Below are 12113 nucleotides of genomic sequence, written 5' to 3'. Positions count from 1 at the left end.
CACTGTGCCCCAGCTCCAGGCAGGAGGCCTCAAGGAGAAGCAAAGGACCCTCTCTCTCTATTCATTCTGAAGTGTTTATTATGAAAGCAGTGCTGTGAGACATCCAGGAGCACAGTGGGGCCACGGTTTTCGGAAGTGACTACTGTGGTTTACTCTGCCTCTCGGGGGCTTGAGTTGCCCGGTTGTGGCCACCTCAGCGCAACACGGCACCCTGTGCTGCTGCCTGAGCAAGTATTACAGGACGGTCCTGGTCTACTGCCTGAGGACAGCCCAGCTTTAGCTCACAAGTCCCCACCCAACCTGGGGCTTATTAATTATCCCTTCTGGGCCCCAGCAGGACCTGCCCTGCCCTTCCCCCACCCCCACTGGCCTCCCAACATGTGATGTGACCTGTTCTGTCCTCAGTGCTTTTGTGCCTGGAAGCCCAGGCATGCAGGTGTTGGGACCACAGTGAAGAAACCAGAGTCCCACGTTAGCTCAGGTGGGAGGCCAAGTTACATTCCTGGCGGCCATGACGCCTGTGGAGTCCACAGCAGGCTAGAGTGACGGGAGAGGTGCCGAAGCGACGGCAGGCCTAGGCCGGCCCTCAGGCCTGGGCAGGAGACCCACAACGGGCAGAAGGCTGGTGCTTGCGTCTGACTGGCTGACCCCAGTCAGTGGCCGTTCCTGGGTACAAGGGGTCCCGGGATGCAGCCTGTGTTCTGGGCTTGGGCTGCCAGACTGAGCAAACAGATACAGTATTCAGTATTTATACTGAATACTTTTCAGGAGGAGAAAAAAGTGGTTTTACATAAGCGCTTTTTAGAGTAAGTACATTCCATGCAATATTCAGGACACAGTTATACTAAAAATTATTTGTTGCTGTTTAAAATTCAGATTTAGCTGGGCGTCCTGTATTTTGGGGCAGCCACGAGCCCTGGCACAAATTGGGGTTTCTATTACAAAAAACGATGGGGACAGCTGAGAGTGCTTGGGAAGTGCCCTTGGAAGGAAGTAGCGGCTGGAGCCAGCACCAGGGTGTGGGTGTCAGGGGCAGCAGGCGGGGCCTGGAGGCTGCTGTGCATGGTGGGTCCAGCAAGTGGCCTGCAGCTGCAGGGGCGGGAGAGGGTCAGGAAGGAGTGGGGTCAGCCCCCTTGGGAGACTGGGGGCTTGAGCAAGCAGGGACTCGGTGTGACATCTGAACAGGACACTGGTGGCTGGTTGAGAATGGATTCTGGGGTGACAAGGACAGAATCGGCCCATGAGGAGGTGAGGCTGAGGCTGGGGGGTAGCAGCCTCGGGAGCGGGACAAGCAGTTGAATTGGAATGTAGAGCCAGTGAGATTTGCTATTTTCAGGTGGGTTTTGAGAGAGAGGGAGGAGGGGCGGAGGGATGGTGTTTGGGAGAAGGGGAAGGACAGGTCGGAGCAGGGTAGGCTGGGCAGAGGCCCAGGTGGTGACGGGGCAGATACTCCTGGAGAAGGGGCTGGAGAGAGAAGGTTGGGACACAAGTGCTGGCCAAGATCTCTGTGGCCTGAGTGGACAGGAGAGGTGAGGGACCCCCAGAGGATATGGGCAGCCGTGAGGGTTTGGGGAGGAAGGGAAGCATGTCACTTGCTGCTGAGGTCAAGCAAGACCCAAAGCTGGATCACTGCATTTGGCAACTCTGGTCACCGCTGACCTTGACAAAGGTTGGTTGGGGGTGGGGAAGGCCCAAATGGGGGTTTCATTGGAAGAGCAGAGGTGGAGAGCCAGCACAGGTAACTCTTGCAAGGAGTTTAGCCTTGCATGTGGCCAAGGCCAGTGGCACCCAGGGTCTGCCCTAGAGCTGGGATCTGTCCTGACTGGGTGTAAACGCAATTCGCGCTTGATTAAGCAGAGACCTGGGAATGCACTACCTGAAGGACGCTTTTGTTGCCCTGGACTTGACGTGTCATTGCCTTATTGTCACTGTCTGCCTTTATCACACCCTCACATTCTCCATCAGTCAAGCTATCCCCCCACATCCCCTGCTGGGCCCTTGCCCCCTGCCTCCAGCCAGCTAGGCATTGCCACTGCCCACCACCCACCATTCACTCTTCCACTTTGGAGCCACTGTTTCCCAGACTGCATGTCACCTCCCTGTTGCATGTCCTCAAGTAGCCTCCCAGAACGCAGCGTGGTAAGGTGACTTCCTGAGCTGGCCTGTCGGAAGGTCCCTCCTGCTGACACGTTCAGTTCATAGCCCTCCTACCTCAGGGCCTTTGCATGCACTGTCTCCTCCTCCATGACCTGCCTCCCGCTTCAGCTCCTTCTCCCTTATTTTTCTTTGTCCCTAAGGGACACTGCAGTGTTGACATGTCACGAGGAGGTGATGAGCAGCTTCAGCCTACGGGCCTCCAGCTGCCCACAGCTGGGGGCTGTCAGGAGCTTGGTCCCTCCCGCCCTCGGGAAGCCCTCAATCTGGAGGTGCTGGACAGGTTTTGATCAAGAGTCTGGGTCCTTTCGCTTGGGGAAATCCTCCTTCATCACCTTGCTGATGCTCCCCCCTTTCTCTGTGGACACCTTGTTCGTTGCATCGAGTGTCTCCTCATCTGGTCCTGTTTTTCTTCTTTCTTCCCATCACCTGGCCTTTTGGTTCACTTCCCACACTCCCACACGCCTTTGTCATCCTGCCCAGTATCATTTTCCAGGGACTACCCTGTGACCCTTGGCGAAGCTTCTCTCACTCCAGAATTTCCTGTGGCCAGGACAGGCGGCACCCCACCATGTCCGCGATCCTGTGGGTCTGCCCCGGGTCTGCCTCTGGAATCTGGGCAGGGGTCTCGCTGCACACATAACCCCTCATCGGAGACCCAGCGGAGCTCTGGTGGTGGTGCCCGAGGTGGTGGAAATTGACATGGTGGGGCAGTCCTGGGAGATTGGGTAGGAAGGGGACTCCGGGGCAGCAGAAGCAGAGGAGTAGGCGGGATTTCACCACCAGGCAGGGTTTGGAAGGAGGGCGCTGGGAGAACAGACGGTCCACAACTGTCCAGTCTTGGATGTTTTGTCTGTAAAATGGGCTCCTCATGTGGCCTGAGGGTGTAGCCTCCCTGGGGCAGGTGTGGAGCCCTCGCCTCTCAGGAGAGGAAACTGAGGCTCAGAGGGGCAGCCTGGGGTCACTCTGCTGCCTGCGCCGTCTTCCACAGCCAGGCCACCCCGACTCTAAGTGCGTGAAAGCGCAGATTCTGATGTCTCCAAGACCTTCCCGGTGGCTGTCCCTGGAGTCCAGCCCGTCCCTGCCAAGCTGAGTCTGGCTGCCCCTCCCTGTCTTGTCCTAGCATCCAACAGGCCCCTCTGGACCAGGGGGCTGGAGCACTGGACTGGCCAGGTCACCAGGGCTCCTGGGGACTTTCAGGGACTTGTGGGGGCTAACGGGTGAGGTTAAGCCACTTGGAGAGAGGGCCCCATGTGGATGCAGAACCGAGGGGCCACCAAGGTCACACTGAACGGAAGCCCGTGCCCCTCCCTCCATCCTTGGGCCTGGCTGTTAGACCCAGAGGAGGGTGGCCTCAGTCTCAGGGTCTGGTGGAAGGATGTGTGGCTAGAAGCCAGTAGAGGCTGTGGCCCCGCAAGGGCTGGGTCACTCTGCTCCATGGGGCCCCTTCACACCCAAGTGTGGGATTAGTGGACCTGATCCTCCCCTTTTCTGGCCCCCATTACCAAGCATGATAGAGTGCTCCCCAAATCCGTGATCTGGAGCTCCAAGTCCACATTCCCCCCCTTCCTCTGAAACCCCTTGACCCCTCCAGGCACACCTGCACCCCATTTCTGCTTTTCCTGTCTGGCCCCCTTGTACGCTATTGGCAGGGACACTCTGCCTGGCCAACCTCAGGACACTGCAGAGCCTGGCCGGTCCCATTATGCTGGTCAAGGTCTCCTGCGGCAGCGCTCAGGCAGCACGTGCAGGGGATTGTGAATGGATCCCCGAGTGCCTTTGAGATTTTCCGTGATTCTACTTGAATCTCCTGGAAAGTCACGGCCAGGCCCCAGACAAATCCTGGCATCTCATGGGGCTGACGTCCAGCTTGGCTACCCCTCCCCCACGGTCCTTGCTTGGCAGCCCCAGCCGTGGACTAGTTACAGCTCCTGGCTCCGGGGTCCTCCCTCTCCCCGCTCTGCTTGGGTCCCTTAGCGCGACGTCCGAGTAGTCCCTTCTTGGCCTCTAGGTGACCGCAGCTGGGCCCCACCGCGGGCTGACGGTCCTCAGGCCTGGACCCCTAGGCCTCACCCCCACGTGGATATGGTGAACTCAGCTCCAGATCACCCCCAGGGGAATGAGGGGCGACGAGACAAAGGGGGTACAGAGCAGCAGGAGGCTGGGTTTGTAAAGTGCTGAGGGGTCTGGGATTACCTGTTCCCTCACCTCCACCCTCACCCGTGGCCCGCAGCGTCGGCGGGTCGGACTCGCGGGGACCGGGAGGACACCGCCAGAGCATCCCCCCTGCACCTGCACCGAGATCGTAGGGCGCATGCGCGGGCCGCAGAAGGCACGGGCCGGGACGGGAGGGGTCCTGCGGGCCCCTGCACCCCTCGTGCCTGCAACCCGTATCCCTTGTCGGAGCGAGGGGTTGCTGCGCGGCGCCCGGCGACGCGAACATCGGACCCCGCTCCGACTGCGTTCCCGCTCCTCCAGCCCGTGCGGCCCCGGGCGCAGGTTTCCGGGGACGCCGGGCGGGGAAAGCCGGGGCGCCCCCTCCCCAGGGCCCCGGCAGGGCGCCGCGTTCAGACAAAGGGGCGGGAGATGGAGATGCTTTCGTGACTGTGCCTGGCGGCTGAAGAGCAGGAGGACGCGGCGGGGTCCGGAGGCCCAGCCCCAGGTCCGGGCGCTCCCAGGCCCGCGCAGAGCCGCGGCGGTGCGGGGACGCAGGGCACCGGCGGGAGGCGCCCGGCCGGGAGCTCCACTGAGCGCCCCCTCCGGGCGGGGAATCCCGGCCGCGCGCTCGCTCGGCCCCGGCCACCTCGCGGGGTTTGGTCGCTCCGTCGTGCCCCTGGCCACCCCCGCCCGGCCGCGCCGCAGCGCCCAAGTGTGCCACCGGGCGGGCGCGGAGGCGGCGTCTGCTCCCACCCCCGAGATCACATGGTGACCCTCGGCAGCCAATGCAGTGGACGCTAGGACCCTGCGGGACCCCGGGCGCCGCGACTGCACCGGCGCCGCCGCATTATAAATACTTCTCCAAAATGCGGCGCAGCTCCCAGCGCGCGCCCCGGCCGCACGCCGCCTCCGCCCCGCGCCCCTGAGCCGCCACCGCCGCCGGTCCGAGGGCGCCGCGCCCTTGCCCTGGGCCCGGCCCGCGTCCCCGCGCTGCGCCGCCCGGCCGGGTGCATGCATTGTGAGCCTTCCGACATGGTCTGCGAGACGAAGATCGTGGCCGCCGAGGACCATGAGGCGCTACCGGGGGCCAAGAAGGACGCGCTGCTCGCCGCCGCCGGCGCCATGTGGCCCCCGCTGCCCGCCGCGCCCCCGCCCGGCCCCCAGTCCTTGGGTGGCGCGGGGGGCGCGGGGCCGCCTGGGGGGCGCGGCCTGTGCATCCGCGAGTTCCGCGCGGCAGAGCAGGAGGCGGCGCGCCGCATCTTCTACGACGGCATCATGGAGCGCATCCCCAACACGGCCTTCCGCGGCCTGCGGCAGCACCCGCGCACGCAGCTGCTCTACGTCCTGCTGGCCGGTCAGTGCGCGGGGACCTGCCGCAGGCCGCGCCTGCCCGGCCTCTGCGGGACACGCGCCGGACTCTCCGCTCCGCTCGCCCCACCTCGGGCGAGCCCGGGAGGGAAGCGGCCCCTCCGCCCCCTCGCGCGCGCACGGACACGCACCCGCGCGCCTCCCGCATTCTGCGGCGGCCGGGGCGCGGTGGCCTCTAGCGGTGGGGTCTGTTGGGGTCGGGGCTGCGGTCAGGGGAAAGCCGGGGTCTCCACCTGCGTGCCCGCCTCTCCGTCCCCTTCCGGTCACCCGGGTGGGGGCGGGTGACGGCAGGTAGCGCCGCGGCTGAGGCTCGGCGCCTGGCGCGTGTAACTATATATATAATCCGCGGGGCGGGGGAGGCTGCATCGGCGGCTCCAAGTGCAAATTTATGAGGGGAAGACAGCCAGCACCGGGGTGCCGGGAGGGTGTGTACCGAGGAGGCGGGGCAGGGTGGGGGGCCCTCGTCCCTCCCGCCGCAGGGGCTTCGAGGCTTTTCCCCAGGCTCCGCCGCAGGATGGTGCTTCTCTCCATTTCACAGATGAGGAGCTTGAGGCTGGGGGCGGGGTGTGTGTAACTCTCCAAGGTCACGCAGCAGAGGCGACTTTCACCACAGGCAGCCTGGATGGGGCTGAAGTAATCTCAGTCCTCCCTTCCTCGTCCCTGTCCTCACACGCAACCCAGGGGCTGGCCCAGGGAGGGCTCTCGGTTAGGGCCGTGGGAAGGTGTCTCCCCCACTTCTCAGGAGTGGGATGGCCTGCAGGAGCCTGGCAGGGCTGCTTCATGCTTCCCACCAGGCCGGAGTGGGCATGGATGTGGGCAAAGCTCCTTCCCCAGCTGGGGGACCACATGGGTGGTGGGCGAGGGCCGCTCCCCAGGAGCCCTGCTTGGGGCTGCTCCCGCCAGCCACTGAGGGCAGCCTGCCCAGAGGCACTGCTGTGCTCCAGACACTGTGTCGTATGGGCCCGTAGGGTGGAAAGTTTGAGTGATAATCAGGAAAGATGGGCAGGAACAGCCAAGGTGACCATCGCTGCACCACAGAAACCAGTCGGGCCTAATTGGCACATGTGCCTACCCGTCTTGTTTCCTGGGGGCCGTGCTGCGCTGCGTGCTCACCGTGCTCCCCTTTCCCCGCAGCGCTCTGCTTTGCCGTCACCCGCTCGCTGCTGCTGACGTGCCTGGTGCCGGCCGGGCTGCTGGGCCTGCGCTATTACTACAGCCGGAAGGTGGTGCTGGCCTACCTGGACTGTGCCCTGCACACGGACATGGCCGACATCGAGCAGTACTACATGAAGCCCCCCGGTGAGTGCCAGGCCCTCCAGCCCCCTCCTCTGCCAGGCCTGGGGGGAGAGCCAGGCAAGGGGCGCCCGTGACCTGAGGTTTCTAGGTGACTGAGGGTTCAGAGTTGGGGGTGCAGTGGGCTGGCAGGGGCTGGGGGCAGAGCTAGGTGCCTGCTGTTGGGCCAACGTCGTTGTGTCCACATGAGCCCACTGGGCCCTGGGCTTCTGTCTTTCGTCCTCCGAGGGCAGGGTGCTGAGTGGCTTAGCTGGCCCTGGGCCACGTCATGCTGGCCCTGCTCATCACGCTGCCTTCCCGTGCACTTACTGGGGAGTGGGGGTCTGCGTCACCTCTTGTTGGTCCCATCTAGTCCAAGGCGCTCACTGGCGCCTTGTAGGATCCTGGGCTGGTCTGGAGTGCCAAGCCCCTGGTGGAGGGGGGCGCAGAGGACCCGACCCCTGGAAGAGGACCTGAGGAAGGGCAGAGGTCACTGCGGGGGGCAGGGCCCTGGGGGAACATGGGTCTTCAGTCTTGGTCTCCACTTCTGGTCTCTGGGCCACTTAGTGAGCCAGAGGGTCTTGCCTCAGGCCTCTGGGGAGGTGTCCTGTAGAGGGACAGGCCTGCAGTCTTCCAGGCTGGCCCATCGGCAGGCTGGGACCTGGGAGGCAGGGCCACTGGTTCTTTCTATGCCTGGAGCCAGAGATGAGATTCTTCACATCGGCCATCTGGGGCATAAGGGTCTCCCAGGTGCTGGAGGGTCCCTGAGCTGAGAAGAGAGGACAGGGTGGGCCCCAGTGGTTGGTTAGGGTCTAGCAAGAGCCTGGTCAGTGCCAGGGAAGGGCAGTGGGAGACCAGAGAGGCAGGGAGTCCTAGAGCAAGAGAGACATTCTCTGGCACTGCCAGCTCCTGTGCTCACCAGCTCCGGCTGGGCCAGCCCATCCTGTGGTAACTGGTCCCGCCCCCACCCCTGCCCTGCAGCTGTCTGGACGGCCTTGGGAATCTTTGGTTCTCCTTGACCCTTTCGCAAGTCCAAACAAAGCATCGTGTCAGCCTCCATGGAGCCCTAGCTCCAGCCTGGCTCTGCCCCTGACAGGAGGCAGCACAAGGGTGGGAGCTGCCTGGCTGGCACCAAGGCCCAGGCCGCAGGAGCTGCGGGGGCTCGGGTTGGGGGCCAGGTGTGCTATGAGGACCCTGCGCTCAGCCTGCCCTCGTTGGACTGTAGTTTCTCTGGCTGTGAGACGGGGTGGGGCCCTGCGTGGTCTTCCTGAGCATCTGTGGGTCTGCAGGAGGCTGCCACAGGGACGGAGAGGTTGGCTGGAGAGCAGCTGCTGGGGCCACGCTGGCTTCGAGGGAGCTGCTCGTGCAGCTGGGAAACAGGCCTGGGGAGGGGCGAGGGTCCCAGGACTGTCATGACGCCTGGGTGGGCCTGGTGGGTGGGGAGAGCCAGAACCTCTGGATGGTGGACAGTTGGGGGCAGCGCTTCCTCAGCACCCACTCTGCCGTTCCCGAGCTCGCCCACTTGCTAGGTCTCAGGGTGTGGCAGTGAAGATGACAGGACACCTTGCAGAGCTGTGGGCAGACAAGATAGTGGGGGACGCCCCGGCAGCAGGTGGAGGGGTGAGGAGTGTCTTCCGGGCATGGGTCAGGTAAGGAACTTTTAGGGGGAGAGTTGAGCCACTCAGAGAGGGAGGTTGGGGTGGGGTGGGCAGTGGGGGTTGGTGGGTGGGAGGACACAATGACGGGGAGTGGCTGGAGTGGCCCTGAGTCGGGCACGAGCAGGCTGGCTTGGAGAGGGCACCCCCCGCCCGGCCAGCCTTGCCTCTTGCAGCTCCTGGGCCTTCAGGCACAGGAGGTGACCCGGCTCTCCCTGTGGCCTGTGCCCTATTCCCCGAGTCCTCTCCCCTCTGGTCTTCAGCCCCTCTCCCCTGCTTGCTTCTCTCCTCAGCCCTCTGAGGCCTTCCCCACCTTCCTGCCCTGCATGGGGCTGTGATCGGTCCAGGCAGTGTGTAGGGATGGCTGGCTTGGCCCCCAGGCTCGCTGCCCAGGAGAGGCTAGGGTCAGTGAAGGGTGTGTGTGGTGCCCTTGGCATCCTGGGCTCCCTGCTTGGATTTCTCAATGTCCACACAGACCTTCCCCTGAGCCTGCCAGAGGCCCGGCTCTGTCCTGACACAGGCACATCATGGGGCTTGCACCCTGCAGCTCCGACCCAGGAGAATGGAGGCCACAGGGTTGCCCTGAGGACCCCGGGGTTGTGGCTCCCAGAGGTGGCCTTGCCGCCATCACGTGTCCTCCCAGACCCCTCAGCCCCCACTGTAGTGTCCCAGACACTCCCACATGGCACCTGCCTCTCTGCAGCCCCCTGCTGAGGATATACGGTGACGAGTGTGGTGCGCTCCAGGTGGTGGGGAGCCAGGGCAGGTTGGCTGCACCCGTGGCCTCTCCGTGGCCATCTGTGGCCGGCCAGGCGTTCAGTCTCGGGGTGGCCGGGCAGGGGAGGCGCCCGCTCGGCTGACGCCCGCCCAGCTCTTAGTCCCTGGGGGAGGGACTCAGCAGCCCTGACCGCCCTGTCCCCTGCAGGCTCCTGCTTTTGGGTGGCGGTGCTGGACGGCAACGTGGTGGGCATTGTGGCCGCGCGGGCCCACGAGGCAGACAACACGGTGGAGCTGCTGCGGATGTCTGTGGACTCCCGCTTCCGTGGCAAGGGCATCGCCAAGGCTCTGGGCCGCAAGGTGCTGGAGTTCGCCCTGGTGCGCAACTATTCCGCGGTGGTGCTGGGCACGACGGCCGTGAAGGTGGCCGCCCACAAGCTCTACGAGTCACTGGGCTTCAGACACATGGGCTCCAGTGACCACTACGTGCTGCCCGGCATGACCCTCTCGCTGGCCGAGCGCCTCTTCTTCCAGGTCCGCTATCACCGCTACCGCCTGCAGCTGCGTGAGGAGTGACCGCTGCCTGCCTGCGCCTGCTGCCCGGCCGCCCCGTCCGCCTGCGCCCGCCTGCCCTCTGCCCGGGCCTGCTTTCAGACGCTCACCTTGGCGTTCCTGTTGGGTTTTTCCTTTTTCAACATCACGCGGTTCTCTGGCTGGTTCTGGGGGACAGAGCTGTTGCTCAGCCATGACACTTCGGGGGGTGGGCTGTTCGCAGCCACGGCCCTTCGCCCTCCCCAGCCTGCTGGGACCATGCCCTGAAGAGTGACAGCATGGAGCACCACGCCCTCGCAGCCGCCCGGCCCTGGACTACAGGGCTGTTCTGGCCCATGGCCGCTGGGGCAGGCCCAGCCTTGCCCACCGAGCACAGAACCTCTGCAGTGAGGCCCGGCCCAGCAGACCCCTGGCCACCGGCCAGGCTATGGCTCAACATCGGTCTCTGGGAGGCATGGCCTGCTGGGCCAGCCGGCCACTGTCCCGTGGGGCACTGAGCTGGCCGTGGGCCGCTTTGCTCTGTGCATGCTGAGCACGTGGCCTGGCTGCAGCATGCCGCACGCCCATGGCTCCTGCCTGCCCGCCCTGCCCAGGCTGGGCCCAGGCTAGTGGGCACCCCCGCCCCAGCCCTGAGCTCTCCCCAGACAGCCACCTGCTCTCTGGACGGCCTGACTCACAGCCCCATGCTTCACCCCGTTTAGCTTTGCTTTCACACCGAATCACCTTTCCTTTTGGTCCCAACCCCTCACCTGCCTGGGCTTTGCTAATTGGCGTCATCACCCCCATGTGGTTCCCATAGCAACCTGCTGCACAGCTGTGATCAGGGCCTTTCAGGAGAGCAGAATGGGGAGGCAGTCTTGGGGTCACCTCTCCCCCAGTGCCAGCTAGATCACGGTGGCCTCTCCCAGACCTCCCGAGGACCTCCCCGCCTCACAGCCAACAGGCTCTGCCCTGTGGATCTTACTCACCCAGGCCGCTGCCAACACCACTGAGCCCACAGCTTCTCCCAGCCTGAAACCAACCTGTTTTTTAATAAGTTATTTAGACAGAATAGCATTCTGCATGTCTTTAATACGTGGGACAAAACAGTAGTTTATACCTTCACACACACACACACACACACACACACACACCCTTACACACCTGTGTGGTCTAGAATATGCACTATTTATGGCCCAGTTTCATGGGGGTGGGTGGCCGGGTGGGTGGAGGTTTTCAAAGTTTGAAATCTGGAGGGAGACCCTAATTTAGCATATTTCCTCCCAAAGAGCATTCCTGGTTTGTGAGAAGGCTGTGGGCCACTCCTTATCAGCCCTGACGTGCCACTGCCTTCAGGAGTAGCAAGTGGGTCTCACCGTCCAGCGAGGCTTGGGCCGGCTGTGCTCCCTGTTTCTTTCCTGAGGTTGGAGGCAGGGCTGTTGGGCATGGTTGGCCTGGACGGGGAGAGGGAGGTGGTGGTCAGCGGCACCCGCACGTCCAGCTGTAAGCCTGAACCCGGCTGTGGTGGCGGGAGGGGCATAAATGCCTGCCGAGACCCCTTCCTTTGGGGGCTTGGGGCGGAGGACAGTGGCAGGTCCCACTGAACTGGGTCCCACATGGGGGACCACAAAGGGGAAGTTCTTAAAAAGGCACTTTGGAAATCAGCAAATGAATGAAAAAGCCCAGTTTCCTGAGGAGCCTTTTGTGCTGCCAGCAATCGAGGTATTTGCAGAACACTGTACAGACCCCACTCTCCCCTGTACATAACCCCTGGTGGCGCCCGGTCCCTGCTCGGGGATGGGAGTTTTGTAGACTGTACAGAAATCGGCACCCTATTTTCTTGCAGCTCTCAGATTTTGTTAACCTGGATTATACAGACAGACGTAAAGTGTTTTAGCAAAATGAAAAACAGTGTGCCTTTTTCCTCTTTCTGTTTGGTTTGGTTTCGGCTTGAGGCAGCCTAGTTGCTGTGGGGTGTATTGGGAGCTGAGGCTGGTCTGAGACCTGGTGGGGTGGGAAGGGCAGGTGGGGGCCACGTGGGGTCAGCATGGTGGGTCATGTCAGTGGTAGCTCCGGGAACGCCACCAGCTTCCTTTGATCCTGTGCCTTTGGTGCCTCTGGTCCCTGGGGTGGGGGTGCGTGGGTGGGGGCCACTGGAGCCCACAGGCCCTGGGGCTGCCAGGGTCGGGTTGATGTTGACCAAAGCACCCCTTGTGTTGCTCCTGGGCAGTGGTGTGGCCCTCTTCTGTTCTGTTGGCA

At 63.4% G+C, this 12113-nt stretch overlaps 1 protein-coding gene across 1 annotated transcript; it reads left to right on the top strand.

Moving 5' to 3' along the window:
• Positions 1–5171: 5171 nt before the first annotated feature.
• On the top strand, positions 5172–11763 carry ASPNAT (aspartate N-acetyltransferase). Its single transcript, XM_074320287.2, has 3 exons — positions 5172–5665; positions 6814–6978; positions 9532–11763. Exons 1-3 carry the CDS (start codon positions 5323–5325, stop codon positions 9897–9899), a joined length of 876 nt encoding a protein of 291 aa, XP_074176388.1. The 5' UTR covers positions 5172–5322; the 3' UTR covers positions 9900–11763.
• The last annotated feature ends 350 nt before the right edge of the window (positions 11764–12113 follow it).

Source organism: Rhinolophus sinicus, chromosome 1, assembly GCF_057876585.1.
Source record: "Rhinolophus sinicus isolate RSI-liver-muscle chromosome 1, RSI-T2T, whole genome shotgun sequence".
In the NCBI taxonomy this organism is placed as follows: Eukaryota; Metazoa; Chordata; class Mammalia; order Chiroptera; family Rhinolophidae; genus Rhinolophus; species Rhinolophus sinicus.
This window is presented reverse-complemented; position numbering and strand designations above follow the sequence as displayed.